The 19,332-nt window shown below is 40.4% G+C and overlaps 1 protein-coding gene across 1 annotated transcript; it reads left to right on the top strand.

The window, feature by feature from the left end:
- The first annotated feature begins 1,962 nt into the window (after nucleotides 1-1,962).
- LOC146987545 (protein SSUH2 homolog) lies at nucleotides 1,963-18,478 on the top strand. The gene is made up of 12 exons (XM_085778052.1): nucleotides 1,963-2,016; nucleotides 14,526-14,621; nucleotides 14,715-14,799; nucleotides 14,990-15,119; nucleotides 15,852-15,912; nucleotides 16,067-16,191; nucleotides 16,287-16,349; nucleotides 16,735-16,814; nucleotides 17,432-17,524; nucleotides 17,717-17,822; nucleotides 17,919-18,026; nucleotides 18,212-18,478. The coding sequence occupies exons 1-12, from the start codon at nucleotides 2,001-2,003 to the stop codon at nucleotides 18,344-18,346; spliced, it is 1,098 nt and encodes a 365-aa protein (XP_085634178.1). The 5' UTR covers nucleotides 1,963-2,000; the 3' UTR covers nucleotides 18,347-18,478.
- Nucleotides 18,479-19,332: the final 854 nt, after the last annotated feature.

Here is a 19,332-nt window from a genome sequence, read left to right as displayed (position 1 = left end):
TCATCTACAGATTAAAAAACGTGCACTAGGGATTCTATAGGCCTAGATGCAGGGTTGTGTGTGTGTGTGTCTTAGAGCAAGCCAGGCAATTACATTCTAACACATTACAGAAAGGCATTATTATATTTACTTATGAGGTATGAGGTAAAACAAATAAAGTAAGTCACATTCTATGCATTAGCCTACTCCTCCAGCATCTCACTAGGGTTGCTCCCTGTGCATTGCTCCGGTTGCCCTTGCAGCAAACATTTCATTTTAGTGTGGTGGAAGTCACTGACTTGGCCAGATTGACATAGTGTGACAGAATATATAATATTATACATTTGTATTGATGCACTTGGGCACTTGGGTGTCTCAGGTCTTATAAATTAAGACACCCTCACCTAGGTGTCCTGACTGGGTGTGACCAGTTCCTCCAGCCCTAACTATTAGGGTAATTGCACAAGTGGAGTCTAGTATGTCCAATAAAAAACACCTGGAAAAAACGTGACAAACCCATGAACATATGTCAAGTCAACAGTGCTATAATTCACCTGCTAATAGACAACGTCTGAGTATTGTAAACGCCGTTTTTCTTCGTCACCAGGGCTTTAATACAAAAATAAAAGTGGTCTACGCTTACTGCTGCCTGTTTGCGTTTAGAGCGGCGTTTATAAAACATCAGAGTAAAAAAAAAAAAAAAAATCAATAGGCTGCTCCTATTTAGACTGATAAAGCAGAAGGATTTAAGGAACAAAACTCTGCTAAAATGTGTGAAGTCACAAGTGTTTCAAAAGTAATTTAGCTCATATATTTTCACAATAACACAGGACAAGTTAATCCCTTAGCAAATAGTAAACTATTCACAGGTAGGTGAAGATAAGTTAGTTATTGAGGTGTGTCCGCCAGAAGAGAGCTGAGGATTTCTCTTTTCCCCAGTGGATATTCTCCAGTGAATGTAAATGTAAACAATGTGGGCGCGGCCTGAAGCGACATCAAGTCAGACACAAGCAGATGAGTCAGGACAGGAAGTTAAGAAATTTGCCTTCCAAGTAAAACCAAGGGCTGATTATGCAGGGTTTGCAGGGCATTGACTTTATCTCATTTCTCATCGATGTATTTCTGTACCTCTGTAAATCTTTTCATAAATCAATCAATCAAATCAATCAAAATAAACTTTAATGTCCCCGGAGGGAAAATTGTCATGGACAATCAATGCTGTACATCCTGCATACAGATTATAAAACCATACATCATATCACATACTCACACACACAACCAACAGAGATCACTTACAGACAGTACGACCAAGTTCCTGGTTAACACAAGTAATAAATAATTATAGTAAAAAAAATAATTATTGCACTTTCTCCTATAGCCTATTGCATCTTGCCTCTCAGTATTGCCACAGTCTCTGGGTCTAAATTGCACCTTTGTATGTGTGGACTCCACCATCAGCATCAATTTAATGGTGCCGAAGGATTAGTGTATATATCTATTAAAAAGAAAAAGAGATTTATATAACAATTAAAATGATGGATATAATACAGCAACACCCTTAACATAATTTACAGTACACAATAATGACCAAAAAAAAAAAAAAAAAAAAAAAAAAAAAAAAAAAATGACCTATATGATATGCCTATATTGTGTATTTTTATTAGTAGGCCTAGTAAAAACATTAAAAATGTATGGAAAAAAGAAACCAGAAAATGTCATTGACATTGGCCAAATGAAGCTCGAGTTAAAAAAAAAAAAAGGAAAAAAAGAAATTGCAACATTCTTGTAGTAGGCTAAAGGTGAAAATACAATTAGGCTACTTCTGAACAGTATTTAGATACAGTAGCCACTTGTGTAGATGTGTTCAGCTACTTTCCACTAACATTCAAAACTCCGACCGAGCCCTCTGGCTTTTACTTCAAAATTAATAACCGGAAGTTGTCACTGGTGTTTATTTCAGGGGTGGATATTGATATATTTACGTTACTGTGCTTCATTCACGCGACCGAAGCAGAGGAGACATGGACGAAGACCTGGGTGAGCATGTAAAAAACCCGGAGACGAGACTTTAGTCCAGGTCCCGGAGTTTTACCTTCGGCCTGGTGTTAGTGCCCCATCGGGACAGAAAGTTTGTGGAGGCGTGTTTCCATCTGTGTGTCTGGGGCGCGCGCGGGCAGAAAACTGGTTTATGTCCGTGAGCAGCGGATCTGACTCATAGGAAGAAGAAGCTGCTGTGGAGAGATACTGTGTGTGTGTGTGGACCATGGGTGTGGACAGAGTGTCCTCAACAGGTTGTACCCTAATATTAGACTTAGGGGTTGCACAGTATGGTATTAATACGTTAATTACTCTCCTGTTTAACAACCAGGCTTTTTGCAATTGTGCGTAAAATGTGTTGGACAGCTGTATTGAGGATTAAGTTAGTCCTAGTTCATTCATCAGTCACTTGATGCACTTCTCGTGGTTCCATGGGGAAATTCGGTTCAGTTAAAGAAAAGTAGTTCCTATTCATTTTTTTTAAATTTGCTGCATTTTTTGTTTTTTTGTTCATAAATTTGCATTAATACAAATAGAATAAAAACTTTATTAGATTTAAATCTGTGTTGTCTCTGTGGTAATCTCGTCCAGACCAGGCTGGTGTTTTCTCAGGATCTGTATGGTTCAACCAGTTCAGGATGTGAAGGAAAAAAACCTTTTCATGCTTTTAAAAACCGCATGAGATTTCCACTTCAACTGACATGACTAACATACCTTAACAACAGGAAGTGCTGCAGTGCAAACCAGTCCTTGTTGCTCATTATTGTTGAAAAGTTAGGTTTCCCTTAACTTTCCCCTGAACTGCATCATCTCTCGTGCTCTGTGTTTTAGGGATTTCTCAGCAGAAACTTTGGGACATTTTAAGCCTCCACGTAAAGCTTTTGTAAACATGATATAAACATGTATCTAAAGAACTTCTTCTATCGATGAACAGTTTATTATTTCCTGGATTAATCAATGGTTCGGTTTGCAAGAGGTCAAAGTGTAGAGGTGTAGAGTCTTAGTTTTTCTATAAATGTGATGGACTGCACTGACCCTGTACAGCTACAGCAAAGGGTGGTGCAGTGTACCTGCATCAGGGCGTGTCTGTCTCTGTCAATGTGTAGTTGTCTCCTCTGCTCTGGTTACATGATCAGTTTCAATAGTTTTGGCTCATTAACATTCTCTAAAACGTGACTGTGAATATCAGTGTCATGCAAAACTCTGTTTAATGTTTGCAAAAGGTTTATAAGTCACCCACAGCATTTACATGTTTCAAAATCTGTTTGTTTTTTTTGTCTCCGTTAATTGACTAACATGAAAAGTTATTGTGTTATGGTTTAAGCCAAATTGGTCATAATGTAAATTTGATTTTCAAAATTATATTATGATTGTGAGTGATACAAAATGATTTCCTTGTGAAGAAACTTAATCATAAACAACAACAACAACAAAAACATCCCATAACAATGAAGAAGCTGTGGCAGTTAAAGGGATAGTTCACCCTAGAATGATATTTCGCTCATTATCTACTCACCCTCATGTTGACTAAGGGCTGGAAGAAGTTTCAGATTCCTCCGTGGCTTCTCTGAGTTACAGGGGGTCTCGGCATAGCAGTGCATGTCCATATAACGGTTGCAAAGGGACACCGGAGCTCTTCGTAAAAAAAACACACACAAAAAAACATCCAAATACCTCCATGCTGCTCGTATGTAATGTCCGTCTTGTGCTGAAGCCCCAAATTGCGTAATTGTCCCGAAAAAAATTAAATAAGTCTATATTTTAAGCTTGTTTGTAGCGGAAGCTTCTCGAAGCTCCTCTTCCTGGTCCGTCCAAATCTCGCGTGATTTGCGCCGGCGTCAGCATGCGTCAGTGCGGTTACTGCGAATCACGCGAGATTTGGACGGACCAGGAAGAGGAGCTTCGAGAAGCTTCCGCTACAAACAAGCTTAAAATATAGACTTATTTAATTTTTTTCGGGACAATTACGCAATTTGGGGCTTCAGCACAAGACGGACATTACATACGAGCATCATGGAGGTATTTGGATGTTTTTTTGTGTGTGTTTTTTTTACGAAGAGCTCCGGTGTCCCTTTGCAACCGTTATATGGACATGCACTGCTACGTCAAGACCCCCTGTAACTCAGAGAAGCCACGGAGGAATCTGAAACTTCTTCCAGCCCTTAGTCAACATGAGGGTGAGTAGATAATGAGCGAAATATCATTCTAGGGTGAACTATCCCTTTAAAATCAAACAAACACATTTTCAGACCTCTTCATAGCTGACTTTACAACGCAGACCAACAAAACCGACAGTACGTCCACATACATGGGAGCTTATAGTGTTACAAAGCCACCTGAAGAGATACAGACATTTATGTTTTGTTTTACTAGACTGCCACAGGTTTTTAAAGCTGTACAGAAAAGAAAATTGAATTTGAGCCCACTGTGGGTCTTAACATTAGTGTAATAACTCATCTATCAGACGATGTAGGCCAAAGTTTGTGCAAAATCCTATTTTTGAGTAAATCCGGGATGAAAGTGTGGTTTTTTTTTTTTCGCATTGGATAATGCAGGCGCACGGATTATACGTCAGCCTGCTCACGATTCATCAGCCACTGATATTGGATCCGTCATCCGTCAATCAAACGTCTGAGACACACACACACACCGAGCTCGGTCTTGCTCCAAGCTTTGAATATCCCGCCCGCTCGATAACGACCAATCAAATTAGTTTTCCTTACTCGGGTAAACTCATGCTGCAACTCGTGACAACTCGGCGCGACAAACAGGACAAACGGCCATTTCTGTACGCACTTTAATTGTTGTGATGGTTTTTTGTTTCTGATTTTACTTTTCACACGGATGTAATGTTGTGTCATTCATAACCTTAATTTGTGACTATCATCATGAAAAAGCATCAATACATTTTTACCAGTTTGACTCAAACAGTAACAACACAAATGTTCTTTTGGTTAGCAATAAACTGACACAAAAAGGTTTTGAAATGTAAATAAAATGTTGCATTCACAGTTTAGACACTGGGAATGAGGAATTTGAAAAATGTTTATCTTATTTGAAAATGTAGCCGAAGCGAATGACTAAAACCATCGGAGCCTAGAACCAGACTCGGAGACTCAGTGTTTTGTTATGGAGCTTAGTCCGTGACGTCCCTGCAGGCCTGTGTATCTCAGTGAGACGTCCTTTCTCATCAGTCATGTTAATACAATCATGTTATCGATCTTTAGAAAGTGCTGCAGTTGAGCCTGAGTCCTATGTGGCTGGTTTGGATGCATTGTCCTGTCAAAAGCTTCAGTTTTCAGACTGGCTTTGTTCCCACATTCCTTCTCCCTCCCTTTTTTTTCATTTTTCTCTCTCTTAATGAGTCTCTATCTCCCTCCCTCCTTCCTTCCCTCATGCTGTTCTCACACTCAGTCCATCTCAGCCCAGATCTTTTTGGGGAAACACCTTCTCGCTGATATTTTTATCCCTCAGACGGAGGTATTGTGTACAGCTCCACATAAACACACTGACTCTGTTGTATTTTTATCTGCCCTGCAGCCGTGGAAGAAACAGCCTTTATAAGAAACACTCAGAGGAGAAGCCGGTGGCTGTTGTTGGGTTGCTAAGAAAGTAAAATCATGACGCACAAGTGAAATGGCCGCACAGTACCTCGGAAGTGTCTCAATCAAGCCACTATTGTGTATATTTATGCAGTATTACATTGTTGTGTAGTAACATGATATTTTTTCTTTGCTGTTTTGAGAGACTGGTGTCGCTCATGCTGCTGCCAGGCTGCAACCAGGAAGTGATACAGCGCTTAAATACCATAACAAATAGACACACCACTAATTATACAGATTATACAGACTCTCTTTGGCCAATCAGTGTGAACGAGGTGATGTCGTTTGCACATTGTGTGGGAGGTTGTGAAACTGCATCATAAAGCTCCCATTTTGCAAAAATTATATAAAAATAGATGTTTACATTAAAGCACCATACAGTATAAATGTTAAAGGTCCAAACAGTATAACTGTTTCAGGTACAACAGCTAATAGTCATGTTTTGAGGCCCTGGTTTAACTGAGCTGACAGGTTTCAGCAGAGCTCAGGTGTTAAGGAGGCTGTATGTTGCAACAGAGAAGATAATAGCTGCATTACACAGTGAACTTGCCCCAGATGGATGCTTCAGACGGACGCACATTAGACTCTTTACATAGCTATTCTTCCTAGCTCAGAAATAGCTTGGTCCATTGGTTTTGACATTCGAGTTTTTGTTGCGAATGCAATTACACTAAACAAGTTATGACAAGGTTGTGAAGCCTGATGGATTTTTCTCATGGTCTCCGCCTATAGTTGAACTTTTGTGGTTAAATCCAGTAAAAGGTCAAATTCCTTCATGTTCCTTTATATCTGGGAGTGAATAAAACCCTGTACTCTGAGGTGTGACTCAGCGATTTCAGTAAATCACCCTGTCATTTTTATTGCTCTCTCACAATCACCAATTGGAAATAGTTTTTTGTGCTGCAGTGTTTTCATGTAAAGATAACTGAGGTTGTTGCACCAGGCACCTGCAGCTCTGATGAGTGTTGCTGCGTGTGTAGACCAGGGCCGGCTCTACGCAGGGGCAAATAAATGTCTTGCCCCCTCAAATCCAAATTTTAGAAGTTGAGAAAGCTTTCTTTTTTTTAGTATTCATAAGACTACTTTTCAGTTTTGTAAATCTTGACCATAGTAGACCCCCCCCCCCCCCCCCCCCCCCCCCCCTCTTCTCAGAGTACACCAGAATGCTTCACTCACATTTTAAAATCACAAAGATTTTCTGGGGGGGATGCCCCCAGACCCCTCCTACAGGGATTTAGCTACTCACCTTTTTCACCCCCTCTGGATTTGCAATGCATCTTCAGGTACAGTATATGCACCCCTAACCCCCCATATAATGTGGCTCTTTGCATTATGACAGTAAAAAATTTGGGCTCTAAGACCCTGGTTGGCCACCCCGGCCCCTAGTTGGACAGGTCTGAAGGTAGAGGCCTGACAAAGTGCAATCCACTTCTCCAGGTTGGGGTTGGACACATAGCCAACAACCCAATTCAATGAAGTTACTATAAGCACAGAGAAAAAAAAGTGCTGGAGCATGATGTGTTCACATGATGCCCCCTTCACGTTTCTGACTGCCCCCTCATATACAGTTATGTTCATAATAATAGCAGTGTGTTTAAAAAGGTGAGTAAACCTCAAAATTCTTCAAATAAATTGTATTTTAAGGAACACAACTGCATTGGGGACACTGCACATTCTATTTCAAACCAAGAAAATTGGAAAAAGTAATTTAATTTGATAATATTTTACAGAAAGTCAAGAAATATAATGTTCAAAAAAATAGCAGTTTTGACATCTTTTTTTACACGCTTGCTGGTGTGTTTGGGGTCATTGTCTTGTTTGGGGTCATTTCCTCTTCAGTATACGGCAACATGACTACTTCCAGTATTCTGATGTACTCAAACTGATCCATGATCCCTGGTATGCGATAAATAGGACCAACACCATAGTACGAGAAACATCCCCATATCATGATGCTTGCACCACCATGCTTATGGTGAAGCATGGTGCTGTACTGTGTACTGTGGCTTGAATTCAGTGTTTGCAGGACGTCTGACAAACTGTCTGTGGCCCTTAGACCCAAAAAGAACAATCTTACTCTCATCAGTCCACAAAATATTACGCCATTTCTTTTTAGGCCAGTCAATGTGTTATTTGGCAAATTGTAACCGCTTCATTACATGTATTTTTTTTAACAATGGGACTTTGCGGGGGCTTCTTGGTGGTAGCTTGGCTTCACATAGACGTTGTCTGATTGTTACAGTACTCACAGGCAATCTTTGATCTTCTTTGATCCTCCTGGAGCTGATCATTGGCTGAGCCTTTGCCATTTTGGTTATTCTCCGATTCATTCGAACAATTGTTTTTCTTTTTCTTCCTCGCCTTTCTGGTTTTGGCTGCCATTTTAAAGCGTTTGATATCATTTTAGCTGAACAGCCTATCATTTTCTGCACTTCTTTATAGGTTTTCCCCTCTTTTATTAATTTCTTAATCAAAGAATGCTCTTCTTCTTAACAGTGTCTTGAACAACCCATTTTACTCTGTTTTTCAAGGACAAATGCACAGCCAGCATATGCAGCATCAGTTGCCTTGATCCTTGAATAAGGGCCACCTGTTTAACACCTATTTTTTTTCACATAATCAATGACCTCAATAATTGAACCTGGCACTGCTATTTTTTTGAACACGCCCCTTTCAGTAAATGATTCAGTTTCACAGAATCAGCAGCATGCACGCCATGCCTGTTGGGTCTGTTGGTTTTCTATACCTTTACTAAACCTTCTAGAAAAAGTTGAAAAAAAAAAAGTTGAAATTCTAACAAAATTAGTGATTTATTTTGCAAGTGATGTCGGACTGCTATTATTTTGAACACAACTGTATGCCTGCCTAGAACCGGCCCTGGTGTAGACTCTCACATCACTCCACTTTGTTAATCCTTTAGAAAACAGAGACCAGTCAGCACAGGTTGTGGGCGCAAACAGCATGTTGTAATTCCTGTTCATCAGAACCCTCATGGGCAACAGAAGGATGTATTAGTCCTCTGTTGACAGCACAAAGTGGACTCAGTGACATTGTCCTATAGCGAGACGCCAGCTCGGTCACTGTTTTGAAGGCAGCTGGGAACTAGTGATGCTATGTGAGAGTGTTTCATATCTGAGCTTCTCCCCATCATTTTGGGCATTTGTTGATGACTACAACATCTGACTGTGTTTATAAGACCTCTGAGATTATGAAGGTATATTTATGTCTTTATTATTCAATCAAAAGAAAAGTTGATTTAAACAAAAAAGATATTTTCAATCAAAAAAAAAGTGTTTGAATGCAAAAAAACAAACAAATTGCATTCAAGCACTTTTTTTTCTTTGATTGAAAGGGTCTTTTTTTTGATTGAGGTTTGATTGAAAATATTTTTTGGGATTAAAGTCATCTTTTTTGTATTTAAGCCATATTATGGGTAGGGTTTAGGGTATTTGTGTCTTTATTATTTAAAAAAAAGTTGATTTAAACAAAAAAGATATTTTCAATCAAATAATTATAGCTGCTGCGCAGCGATGGGTCGGGTCCGGGCTACTTTTGGGCAAATTTAGGCAATTCTGAGCAACAAACAGGAGAATAGGAAGACAAGACAGTTGACCTTATAATGTTCAATTTGCACCAGTTGAGGATTGAACCCACAATCTCTAGAACCAAAGACCGTTGTCTATCGCACTGAGCTAACTGACAAGTGGCAGATCAATAGTGGCTTCACAAATTGTGTAAGCCATTCACTGTCGTGTAGGCAGAAAAAGAAAAATCAGTTTTTGAGGTAAAACTAGAAAAAGCATTTCCAAGAATGGAAATGGTGTGACTGCTGACAGCAACTGAACGCTGTTGCAGAATTAGCAAATAGTGCAAGCTGTGATCACCATACAAATGTTTGACTAAGGTCAGAATCGAACCCACATCCTCATGGTCATTAGACTTCCACTCTGCCTCTAGGCCACAGTGCACACACAGTTGCAGAGACTGTTGTCTGTTAATGATCTGCACACTGTCAACATCAAGAAAGCTTGAGAGTCAAGCTTGAATGACTTAGAATGAAAATGTCTGTGAATTTCAGGCTGAGCACTAACCATATGGCCACAGAGAACCTGAGTTACAATGAGCTTTATACTATGAGGAATCAAAGACTGTCCAATGACAGCTGAATAATTGGAATCAAAAGTCAAGCAATGAAGTGAAAAGACTGAGGCAGGAATCGAACCCATGACCATATGATCACTAAACCTTTACTCTGCCACTCGGCTACAGAGAGCACACTGCTTTCAAAACTGTTGTCATTCATTGTAATGTGATGATGTGCTGCAAAACTGGTATGAGTAATCAAGGAGATAACAAACACCTGTAAACCAATTGAAGGCGGGGGAGGAGAGCAGAATTCAACATAACATAACAAGAGTTCTTCCCTTGGATTCGAACCAGTGACCTTAGGGTTGGCAAGCAGTTACCCTAACCCCTACACTACAGTGGAGTTGTGAAGAAGAGAGGTTGAGACTTTGATGAATGTGAGATTTTTTGTGAAAAAAGTTAAATATTTGAAAAAGTATAAATAGTTAAAAAGAGAAAAGTAATGCCGATAAAGTTCAAAAAAGCTGCACGTTTTGATATATGAATTGTTGAAATAGCACAAAGTATGAAGGACTAGAAGAAGACCGTAAAAAGGCGGAAGAAAATGGCCAAACAGAAGAACAATAGTGTGACTGCTTCAGCAGTCACACTAATAACTAGAAAAAGCATTTCCAAGAATGGAAATGGTGTGACTGCTGACAGCAACTGAACGCTGTTGCAGAATTAGCAAATAGTGCAAGCTGTGATCACCATACAAATGTTTGACCAAGGTCAGAATCGAACCCACATCCTCATGGTCATTAGACTTCCACTCTGCCTCTAGGCCACAGTACACACACAGTTGCAGAGACTGTTGTCTGTTAATGATCTGCACACTGTCAACATCAAGAAAGCTTGAGAGTCAAGCTTGAATGGACTTAGAATGAAAATGTCTGTGAATTTCAGGCTGAGCACTAACCATATGGCCACAGAGAACCTGAGTTACAATGAGCTTTATACTATGAGGAATCAAAGACTGTCCAATGACAGCTGAATAATTGGAATCAAAAGTCAAGCAATGAAGTGAAAAGACTGAGGCAGGAATCGAAACCCATGACCATATGATCACTAAAACCTTTACTCTGCCACTCGGCTACAGAGAGCACACTGCTTTCAAAACTGTTGTCATTCATTGTAATGTGATGATGTGCTGCAAACTGGTATGATGTAATCAAGGAGATAACAAACACCTGTAACCAATTGAAGGCGGGGGAGGAGAGCAGAATTCAACATAACATAACAAGAGTTCTTCCCTTGGATTCGAACCAGTGACCTTAGGGTTGGCAAGCATCCACCCTAACCCCTACACTACAGTGAGATTTGTGAAGAAGAGAGTTGAGACTTTGATGAATGTGAGATTTTTTGTGAAAAAGTTAAATATTTGAAAAAGTATAAATAGTTAAAAAGAGAAAAGTAATGCCGATAAAGTTCAAAAAAAGCTGCACGTTTTGATATATGAATTGTTGAAATAGCACAAAGTATGAAGGACTAGAAGAGAAGACCGTAAAAGGCGGAAGAAAATGGCCAAACAGAAGAACAATAGTGTGACTGCTTCAGCAGTCACACTAATAACTAGAAAAAGCATTTCCAAGAATGGAAATGGTGTGACTGCTGACAGCAACTGAACGCTGTTGCAGAATTAGCAAATAGTGCAAGCTGTGATCACCATACAAATGTTTGACCAAGGTCAGAATCGAACCCACATCCTCATGGTCATTAGACTTCCACTCTGCCTCTAGGCCACAGTACACACACAGTTGCAGAGACTGTTGTCTGTTAATGATCTGCACACTGTCAACATCAAGAAAGCTTGAGAGTCAAGCTTGAATGACTTAGAATGAAAATGTCTGTGAATTTCAGCTGAGCACTAACCATCTGGCCACAGAGAACCTGAGTTACAATGAGCTTTATTACTATGAGGAATCAAAGACTGTCCAATGACAGCTGAATAATTGGAAATCAAAAGTCAAGCAATGAAGTGAAAAGACTGAGGCAGGAATCGAACCCATGACCATATGATCACTAAACCTTTACTCTGCCACACTCGGCTACAGAGAGCACACTGCTTTCAAAACTGTTGTCATTCATTGTAATGTGATGATGTGCTGCAAACTGGTATGAGTAATCAAGGAGATAACAAACACCTGTAACCAATTGAAGGCGGGGGAGGAGAGCAGAATTCAACATAACATAACAAGAGTTCTTCCCTTGGATTCGAACCAGTGACCTTAGGGTTGGCAAGCATCCACCCTAACCCCTACACTACAGTGGAGTTGTGAAGAAGAGAGGTTGAGACTTTGATGAATGTGAGATTTTTTGTGAAAAAGTTAAATATTTGAAAAAGTATAAATAGTTAAAAGAGAAAAGTAATGCCGATAAAGTTCAAAAAAAGCTGCACGTTTTGATATGAATTGTTGTTGAAATAGCACAAAGTATGAAGGACTAGAAGAAGACCGTAAAAAGGCGGAAGAAAATGGCCAAACAGAAGAACAATAGTGTGACTGCTTCAGCAGTCACACTAATGATATGTATTTGTCAAACATCTACTATGAGTCTAAGATGTTAGGAGCCTTCGCACATGGTCCAGTCCAAGCTATTTGGATTTTTAAACTTAGAAGCTTGCTGTGATGCCACCATTAGGACAATTGTCTTGTGTTTCATGTTGAGGACATTTGACATTTTGATCTGTCATCATCATCATCATCACCCTGGCTGGGTCTCGAACTCACAACCTCTGACACCAAGAACCAGCGCTTAACTCAGTGAGCTAATTATCTGGAAGTGAGACCTGCTGTGTGTCTTCTCAAATAGACTCAGGGAGTCAGTGTCCGGGCAGCTGTTGTGAACGCAGATTTCTGTTATCTAAACAAAAATCTGTTAATACATAAATTGCATTTAGACAGCAAAATAGCTTGAGGACATCTGACATTTGATCTGTCATTATCATCATCACCCTTGCTGGGTCTCGAACTCACAATCTCTGACACCAAGAACCAGCTCTTAACTCACTGAGCTAATTAGCTGGTAGTGAGACCTGCTGTGTAGCTTCATTTATCCACTCAGGTGAGCCAGTGCCCGGGCAGCTGTTGTGATGAAATGGTCAAAAGTCAGAAATTCAGTCATCCAAACAAAAATCTGATAATACATAAATTGCATATTGACAGCATGGAAAATGTTGGTGATTTGTTTTTAATGATAAGTGTTTTGCTTCATAAGAGAAAATATGATGTTTATAAATTCACACTCACATTGGCTGCAGTTGTTCCCATGAGAGCAGAATTCAAAATATTCTCAAAAATTCAGTTTTTTAATTAAAATTCTGATATTTGCCAAACTTCATCAACCATGACTCCAGAATATTGTCATTTTTTTTCAGGAAGATTGAAAATGTATTTAGCAAGAATTTGATGGTATATGTTTACAGTAGTGTTTACAGTCAAAACGTTTTCATGCACTGTTGGCTCAATTTTTGCTTAATCAAAAATCCGAGAAACAAGTTTTGTGGAGGACAGTCTGGAGATGCTCTGTAGCAAGTTTGGTGTCAATTGAGCAAAAATTGTGGGAGGAGATACATTTTAAAAGTTTTACAGTTATCGAAAAAAACAGAGTGATGGACTTCATAATTTGTAATAAGTTTAAGTGGACAAAAGTTTCAGCAGTATTGACGCTACATTGTGGTGAAGTTTCAACACTGTAGCATCTACCGTTGGTTTGGTAGGAATTTTTAAAGTTTTTTAAATTTAAACGCTTATTGTGCCCCCCCTAGGAGGGGGGGGCACATGTCCTTGGAGTTGAGTGAATCTGGCATGGGGTCGGATGTTTCTGTGAAGTTTGGTGAGTTTTCGCCCATGGGAAGTATGACTTCCTTGGAAGAAGAAAGAAAGAAAGAAAGAAGAAGAATTCCTAGGAATACAATAGTGTCCCGGCAGCTTAGCTGCCCGGACCCTAATAACTCACTTCAATAAAAAGAAAAAAAACTTTTCAATCAAAGAAAAAGGGGTTCAAATGCAATTTTTTGGGTCTCAAATATTTTTTTGCACACTTTTTTTTTATTGAAAATGTTTTTATTGAAGTGAAGTTTGTTTTGATTGAAAATATCTTTTTTTTGGAAACCAACTTTTCTTTTGAGATGAGTTGCATTTGCATTTTCTGTAGACATCATACCTACAGTTCAGTTAAGCAATGTAAATCTGGGACTGGCAATGTAAATCAGCCTAGGGCTGCAGTTGGGTACAGCCACACCCCCTTGGAGGGAGTGATGAATGTCGTACATTGTCCTCCATAAACAAATAAATAAATTGAAAAATTTTAAGCAAATTGTTATTTTATTGGCCAAAGACAAATAAATTAAACCAAAACAAAGCTTTCCTGTCCAAAGTGCCATCGCAGTGGTCAGTTCTTTCACAGCGCTACCTTTATCTTTAAGGTCACCACTATGAAACCAGAGCCCTCTCTAGCTGTGGCTGTTTTAAAACAAAGCAACCTTGAATATGTGATGATTAACTGGATACTGCACAGACTGACGGTCACTGCAGGAACCATCACTTTGTGACATTGACCAGCCAGACTGGTTTGAGACAAAAAGGATTCAAAAACTCAAATGGGAATAGAAGCCAGATATCTCTTGACATTTTGCATTGTAATGAGCCATCAGTAGGCTAATTGATCATCTATTAGCTCAACTCTGTCCTTCGTCCACTGGGACAGAGTTGGTCTCTTTTGTTTTTAGCGAGACACAGAATCAATTTCTTCCTCCCTTCCTCCCTCTCCTCGTCCTTTCAGGTGCATTTGATCCAAACATCCCAGAGGAGGGACCAACAGCACCCCCTCCTGGCTGGCTGGATGACATAAATGGATACCAGGGCCACAAAGGCGCACGTGAGTTTTTGACCCTCTTCAGGTCACTTTAGTTTCTGTTTGTTCGCCTTCTGTTTTCTGACCGTCTTCTTCTTTATGTTTTTGTTGCTCCAGAGGATGACAACCCCTTGTACCCACCACCACCAGCCTACAACCCTCAGCCTGAACTCAACAGAAACACTCTGGTGCCCAATGTCAGGTAACACACCTCAATAATTTATAGAACACTTTGCTGATGATTCTGTGCTTTATCTTAATGTCTCTAAGGGAGCTCACGCAGAAATATGAATGTGTGTCGTGTGTGTGTGTGTGTGTGTGTGTGTGTGTGTGTGTGTGTGTGTGTGTGTGTGTGTGTGTGTGTGTGTGTGTGTGTGTATTATGTCTGGCAGGGTCCCCACGGTATCAGAGGATGTGGCCAGAGAAGCCCTGCTCAAGTTCGTGGAGTCAAAATGGAGGTACAGCTCCAAACCTGCCAGGAACCTGACCTTCAAAGAGCTGAAGCCCATCACCGTCTACAGGGTAGGAGCTAATTGAATATTGATTATCTATCTAATTGAATTTACCTTATGTAGAAGTGTGTGTATATGTGTGTGTGTGTGTGTGTGTGTGTGTGTGTGTGTGTAGTGTTTTACATGTTTTTTATTATATATATTTTTTATTTCTATCCCTCACCCTTTATCTTATCATTACTAGTTTGATCATTTTATTGATGATCGTATTCGTATTTCACTTAAACTTACTGCTGTTACTGCTTTAAGTGCTTTTATCATGAATATTATAGTGTCCGTTGGTCCCTAAAACCGAGTTCATTTTATTTGCTTGTAGATCACTTTGATTTGTATGTTGACTTGTATGATTGGTGCTGTATAAATACAGATTGATTGATTGATTGATTGATTGATTGATTGATTGATTGATTGATTGATTGATTGATTGATTGATTGATTGATTGATTGATTGATTGATTGATTGATTGATTGATTGATTGATGCTTTGGACGCTTCATGCAGTTCATGTAACAAGCACAGGTGTGGAAAAACAAGGGCTTCCTGAGTGTTACCATCCCATCTTAAAAAGTACAGATGCCCTCAAATGCACATCGCAGACAATAAAAAGTGCAGTTGTTGTGCAGTGCAGTTTATATACTAAAGTGAAACTCATCTTCCTGCAATCCCCCTCAGCATAAACAAGCTAATGTTAATGTTAGTTGCTCATAAAACGTATCCGTCCGTCTGACTCCTCCCTCTGCAGTATCGCCTGGAGACCTACACTGAGACCAGAACTAGCGCCTGGCAGTTTGAGCCCTACAACGGTAAAACCTCACCTTTGGCCAATAAATAAAACATCTTGAAGGTTAACTGGGGTAAATCAGACTGCTCAGGTCTCCTGTCTGTTTTCAAGCACGATTAACTCTCAGTGTAATTAATCAGCTCACTGACTGTATCATCCTGTGTTTATTCTTTCAGGACAGATGGTCGACGGTCCTCAGTACGGTGTGTCCCCCCAACCGTGGGACGTCCAAGTGGTGTTCCCTCAGAAATTCACTGACGTGGTCGAGAAGATCCGTGTGCCGCACACGTCCTTTGTTAAGGTGCAGCTTGTTTTTTATCATTTATTCTCAGTTTTCTAATTTTTCTGCTTTGCTTAAATTGTTATACTTATGGTGTGTGTGTGTTTGTGTTTAAGGTATGTCACAAGTGTCACGGCTGTGGAAGAACTCGTTGTACAGCCTGCTTTGGCAGAGGCCAGGTGAGACATGTTTCTTCATATACTTTGCATGTGTTAGCATTGTTGTGTGCTGTAACAGCAGTGAATGGCAAACTGGTTTATGTCACGGTGAAACCAGAGCTTGTCAGGTCAGAGCTCCGCATATGGGGAGATTAAACATTTGCATTTTCATAGTTGTACTTGGTGGTGGGGGCACACTCCTCTTCTTTTAATTGTGAGTTAATTTACAGAAATATAAAACTCAACGTCACATTCAGCAGCTCAGCCTTAAATGTCATTGTTGGTGTTTTCAGAAAAGAGATATCATGTCCTCTTAATGATAATAATAATAATAATAATGATGTGGAAATGATGCTGCCTCTTCACTGGTGGACACCAGAATGAAAACCTTTCACTGATTTTACAGAAGCGTTGCCCTTTTTGCCACGGACACGGTCGCTCTGCCAACAAACGATGCACCTCCTGTCACGGCCGAGGTCGCAAAAGGTGACAGTTACAGTCTGTTATCTGCTTACTGCTTTTCCTTTCTGGCTTACTTTCCTTATTCATCATTAACACGTGATGTTTAGTTGTCATGGCACTAAAACACACCAGGATGCACACAAGCTCCTCTGGGAGCTCTTGTGATGAGAGCTGGAGGAGGAGTGAGCAGGGAGGAGAGCACTTTGTTTGATCTGCAACTTCTTTTTGACTGCTGTGATTCAGCTGCAGCAGCTCTTCACTGCTGAAAAGGGTCTAAAGTTACAAAAAAAACAGTAGATTTATAAAAGTAGCAGATTAACAACGATAATTGCAACCCCAAAAGTAGAAACACACCTATCAAATGAATCTTACTGGAAGGAAAAAGTTCCATGAATAAAAGAATCAGATAAATCAGGAGATGGAGGCTACAGCTCATTGCGGTGCAACTGCTTCCCTTTGTCTGTGGTTGTCTAGTTTTTCAAACGGCAGCTCAGGTGTTGGCCAGTCAAAGCATGTCGCAAGTATCCCAAGAGAGGAGACAGGTGCAGGTTCAATGGCAAAATGGACAGAAGAGAGTTCTACAAAGTGTTTCCATAACAACAATTACTTTTGGATGATATTTAATATCTTCTCTCCTCCAGGTGCATTTCCTGTCACGGCCACGGCTACAAGACCTGCACTGTTTGCCACGGCAGCAAAAACCTGCTGCATTCCATCCTGCTCACAGTCACATGGTACGTCACCGCTGCACAGATTCAGTCCCGCTCACAGCTGCTTCAGATCTCTTCTTCTCTGGGTCGTTTTTATTCTTCCACACCAGCAACAGTCAGACCAAACAGGTTGTGACCTGGAACTTGACCAACAGGCGGAGTAATATGACCACAACAAGGTGACTTTAGTGTGTTAGTGTTGTTTTGTGCTTGTAGGAAGAACAACATAGAGGAATTCATCCCCGACCGCCAACCTGACTTCCCTGACAAGAAGTTTGAAAAAGTGACAGGAGATCCTTTCTTCATCGATGAGAGCCTTCTGGTAAAAACAAAAAAAAAACAACTTTTTTTTAATGTGTAATGGGAGATCGTGTCAGGTGTGAGACGTCAGTGACACAAGAACGTACTCTGCTCCCAGGTTTACCCCATCCAGGGTTTCCCCGACCAGGAGATCTGTGACAGCTCTACAAACATGATCAACTCACACCTCAATCGCTTCAGCTCCACCAGCCGCATCCTGCAGCAGGTGTAGTAACAGCTGTAGTTTCATGTCCAGGCCACTGGATGTCAGTACAACTCTTGTGTGCAGGAGAAAGTGTCTCCATTACAATTACAGTAAAACAGTCCCGAATCATGATCATATTTCCTCCTGAATGAATGTTGAATGAGTGAGTGATGCTAATGTCCTGTCTATGTTTGATTCCTCCGCAGCGTCAGACCATCGAGCTGGTTCCGCTGACTCACGCCTCTTATCACTACAATGGAAAAGTCTTCGACTTCTTTGTCTATGGGATAGAGAACAAGGTGTTCACCGCCAAATATCCCTCCGCCTGCACTATTTTATAAACAAATAAAACATCGACCGACATATCTGAACATCCATTCTCAGGTCGATGTCAGAACAGTGATATTTTCTCTAATTGTCCAGAGACTATAACTAGGGCTAAATGCTAAAGGCTACATTTCAACAATTTTTATAGAATCTGAGCAGCTCATTTTCTGAACGTGGCCTTAAAGCAGATATCAGTGGAATGTTTTTGTTAATATAAGTCCTAAATAGTCCTATTTTCCGTCAGCAATCACTTACATGAAGTATTTCAGCCTAAACACGAGTCTCTCCGTCACTCTGCTCTGCTGTAACCCGAGGAGAAAATTTTCCTTGTGGGATACAAGTGTTATCCAATGAGGGGAGAGAACGGCATGAAGGGCTGTGTGTGCAGCCAAGGGATGCGCGTGAATGTGGTGACGTAGCACGAGGACCAATTGATGCCTGACAAGGGCGGGGGCTGCTAACTCATGGTGCGTTCAAGGAAACTCGTACTTTGTGTTTTTCCTTCCTGTGAAGTCATACCAGTTCGATCTGGTACGAGTTCACGGGTCGGAAGTTACGAGTGGCCGTTATAGGGAACTTTCACAGACAACAGGACGGTAAAAACACGAGCTACGGGTTACCTGGAACGCTACCAAGTCGTAGTTGTGACTTGAAGCTGTAACTTACGGTTTCAAAAGCCTGCCTTGAACACAGCATTAGCCGAAACGGCCGTGCCGCTGTTATCTGCTTTAATGTCAACAACAGTCTGGTTATCATTTGTCTATGTGACAACAATCAGAATAACTGTATTCATCCATCATGGTTAACCTCACATACTGTATGCAGTAGGATAATCCTGTGAGCCTGCAGGGGTCAAAGGTCAAAATTTTGGATGATCTGCGTTCAACAGATAAATGAGTCGTAACTTGATTTAAAGGATTGTGACCTTCATTGTTCACTTTAAAACCCGTTTGTTGTAAAGCAGCTTCATTTGTCCAGCACATTTCATCCATGAGGGCAA

This window comes from Trachurus japonicus, chromosome 5 (genome assembly GCF_045865225.1).
Source record: "Trachurus japonicus isolate A0001 chromosome 5, Traja_1.0".
In the NCBI taxonomy this organism is placed as follows: Eukaryota; Metazoa; Chordata; class Actinopteri; order Carangiformes; family Carangidae; genus Trachurus; species Trachurus japonicus.
Note: the sequence above shows the minus strand (reverse complement) of the source record. Positions and strands in the feature narration are given on the sequence as shown.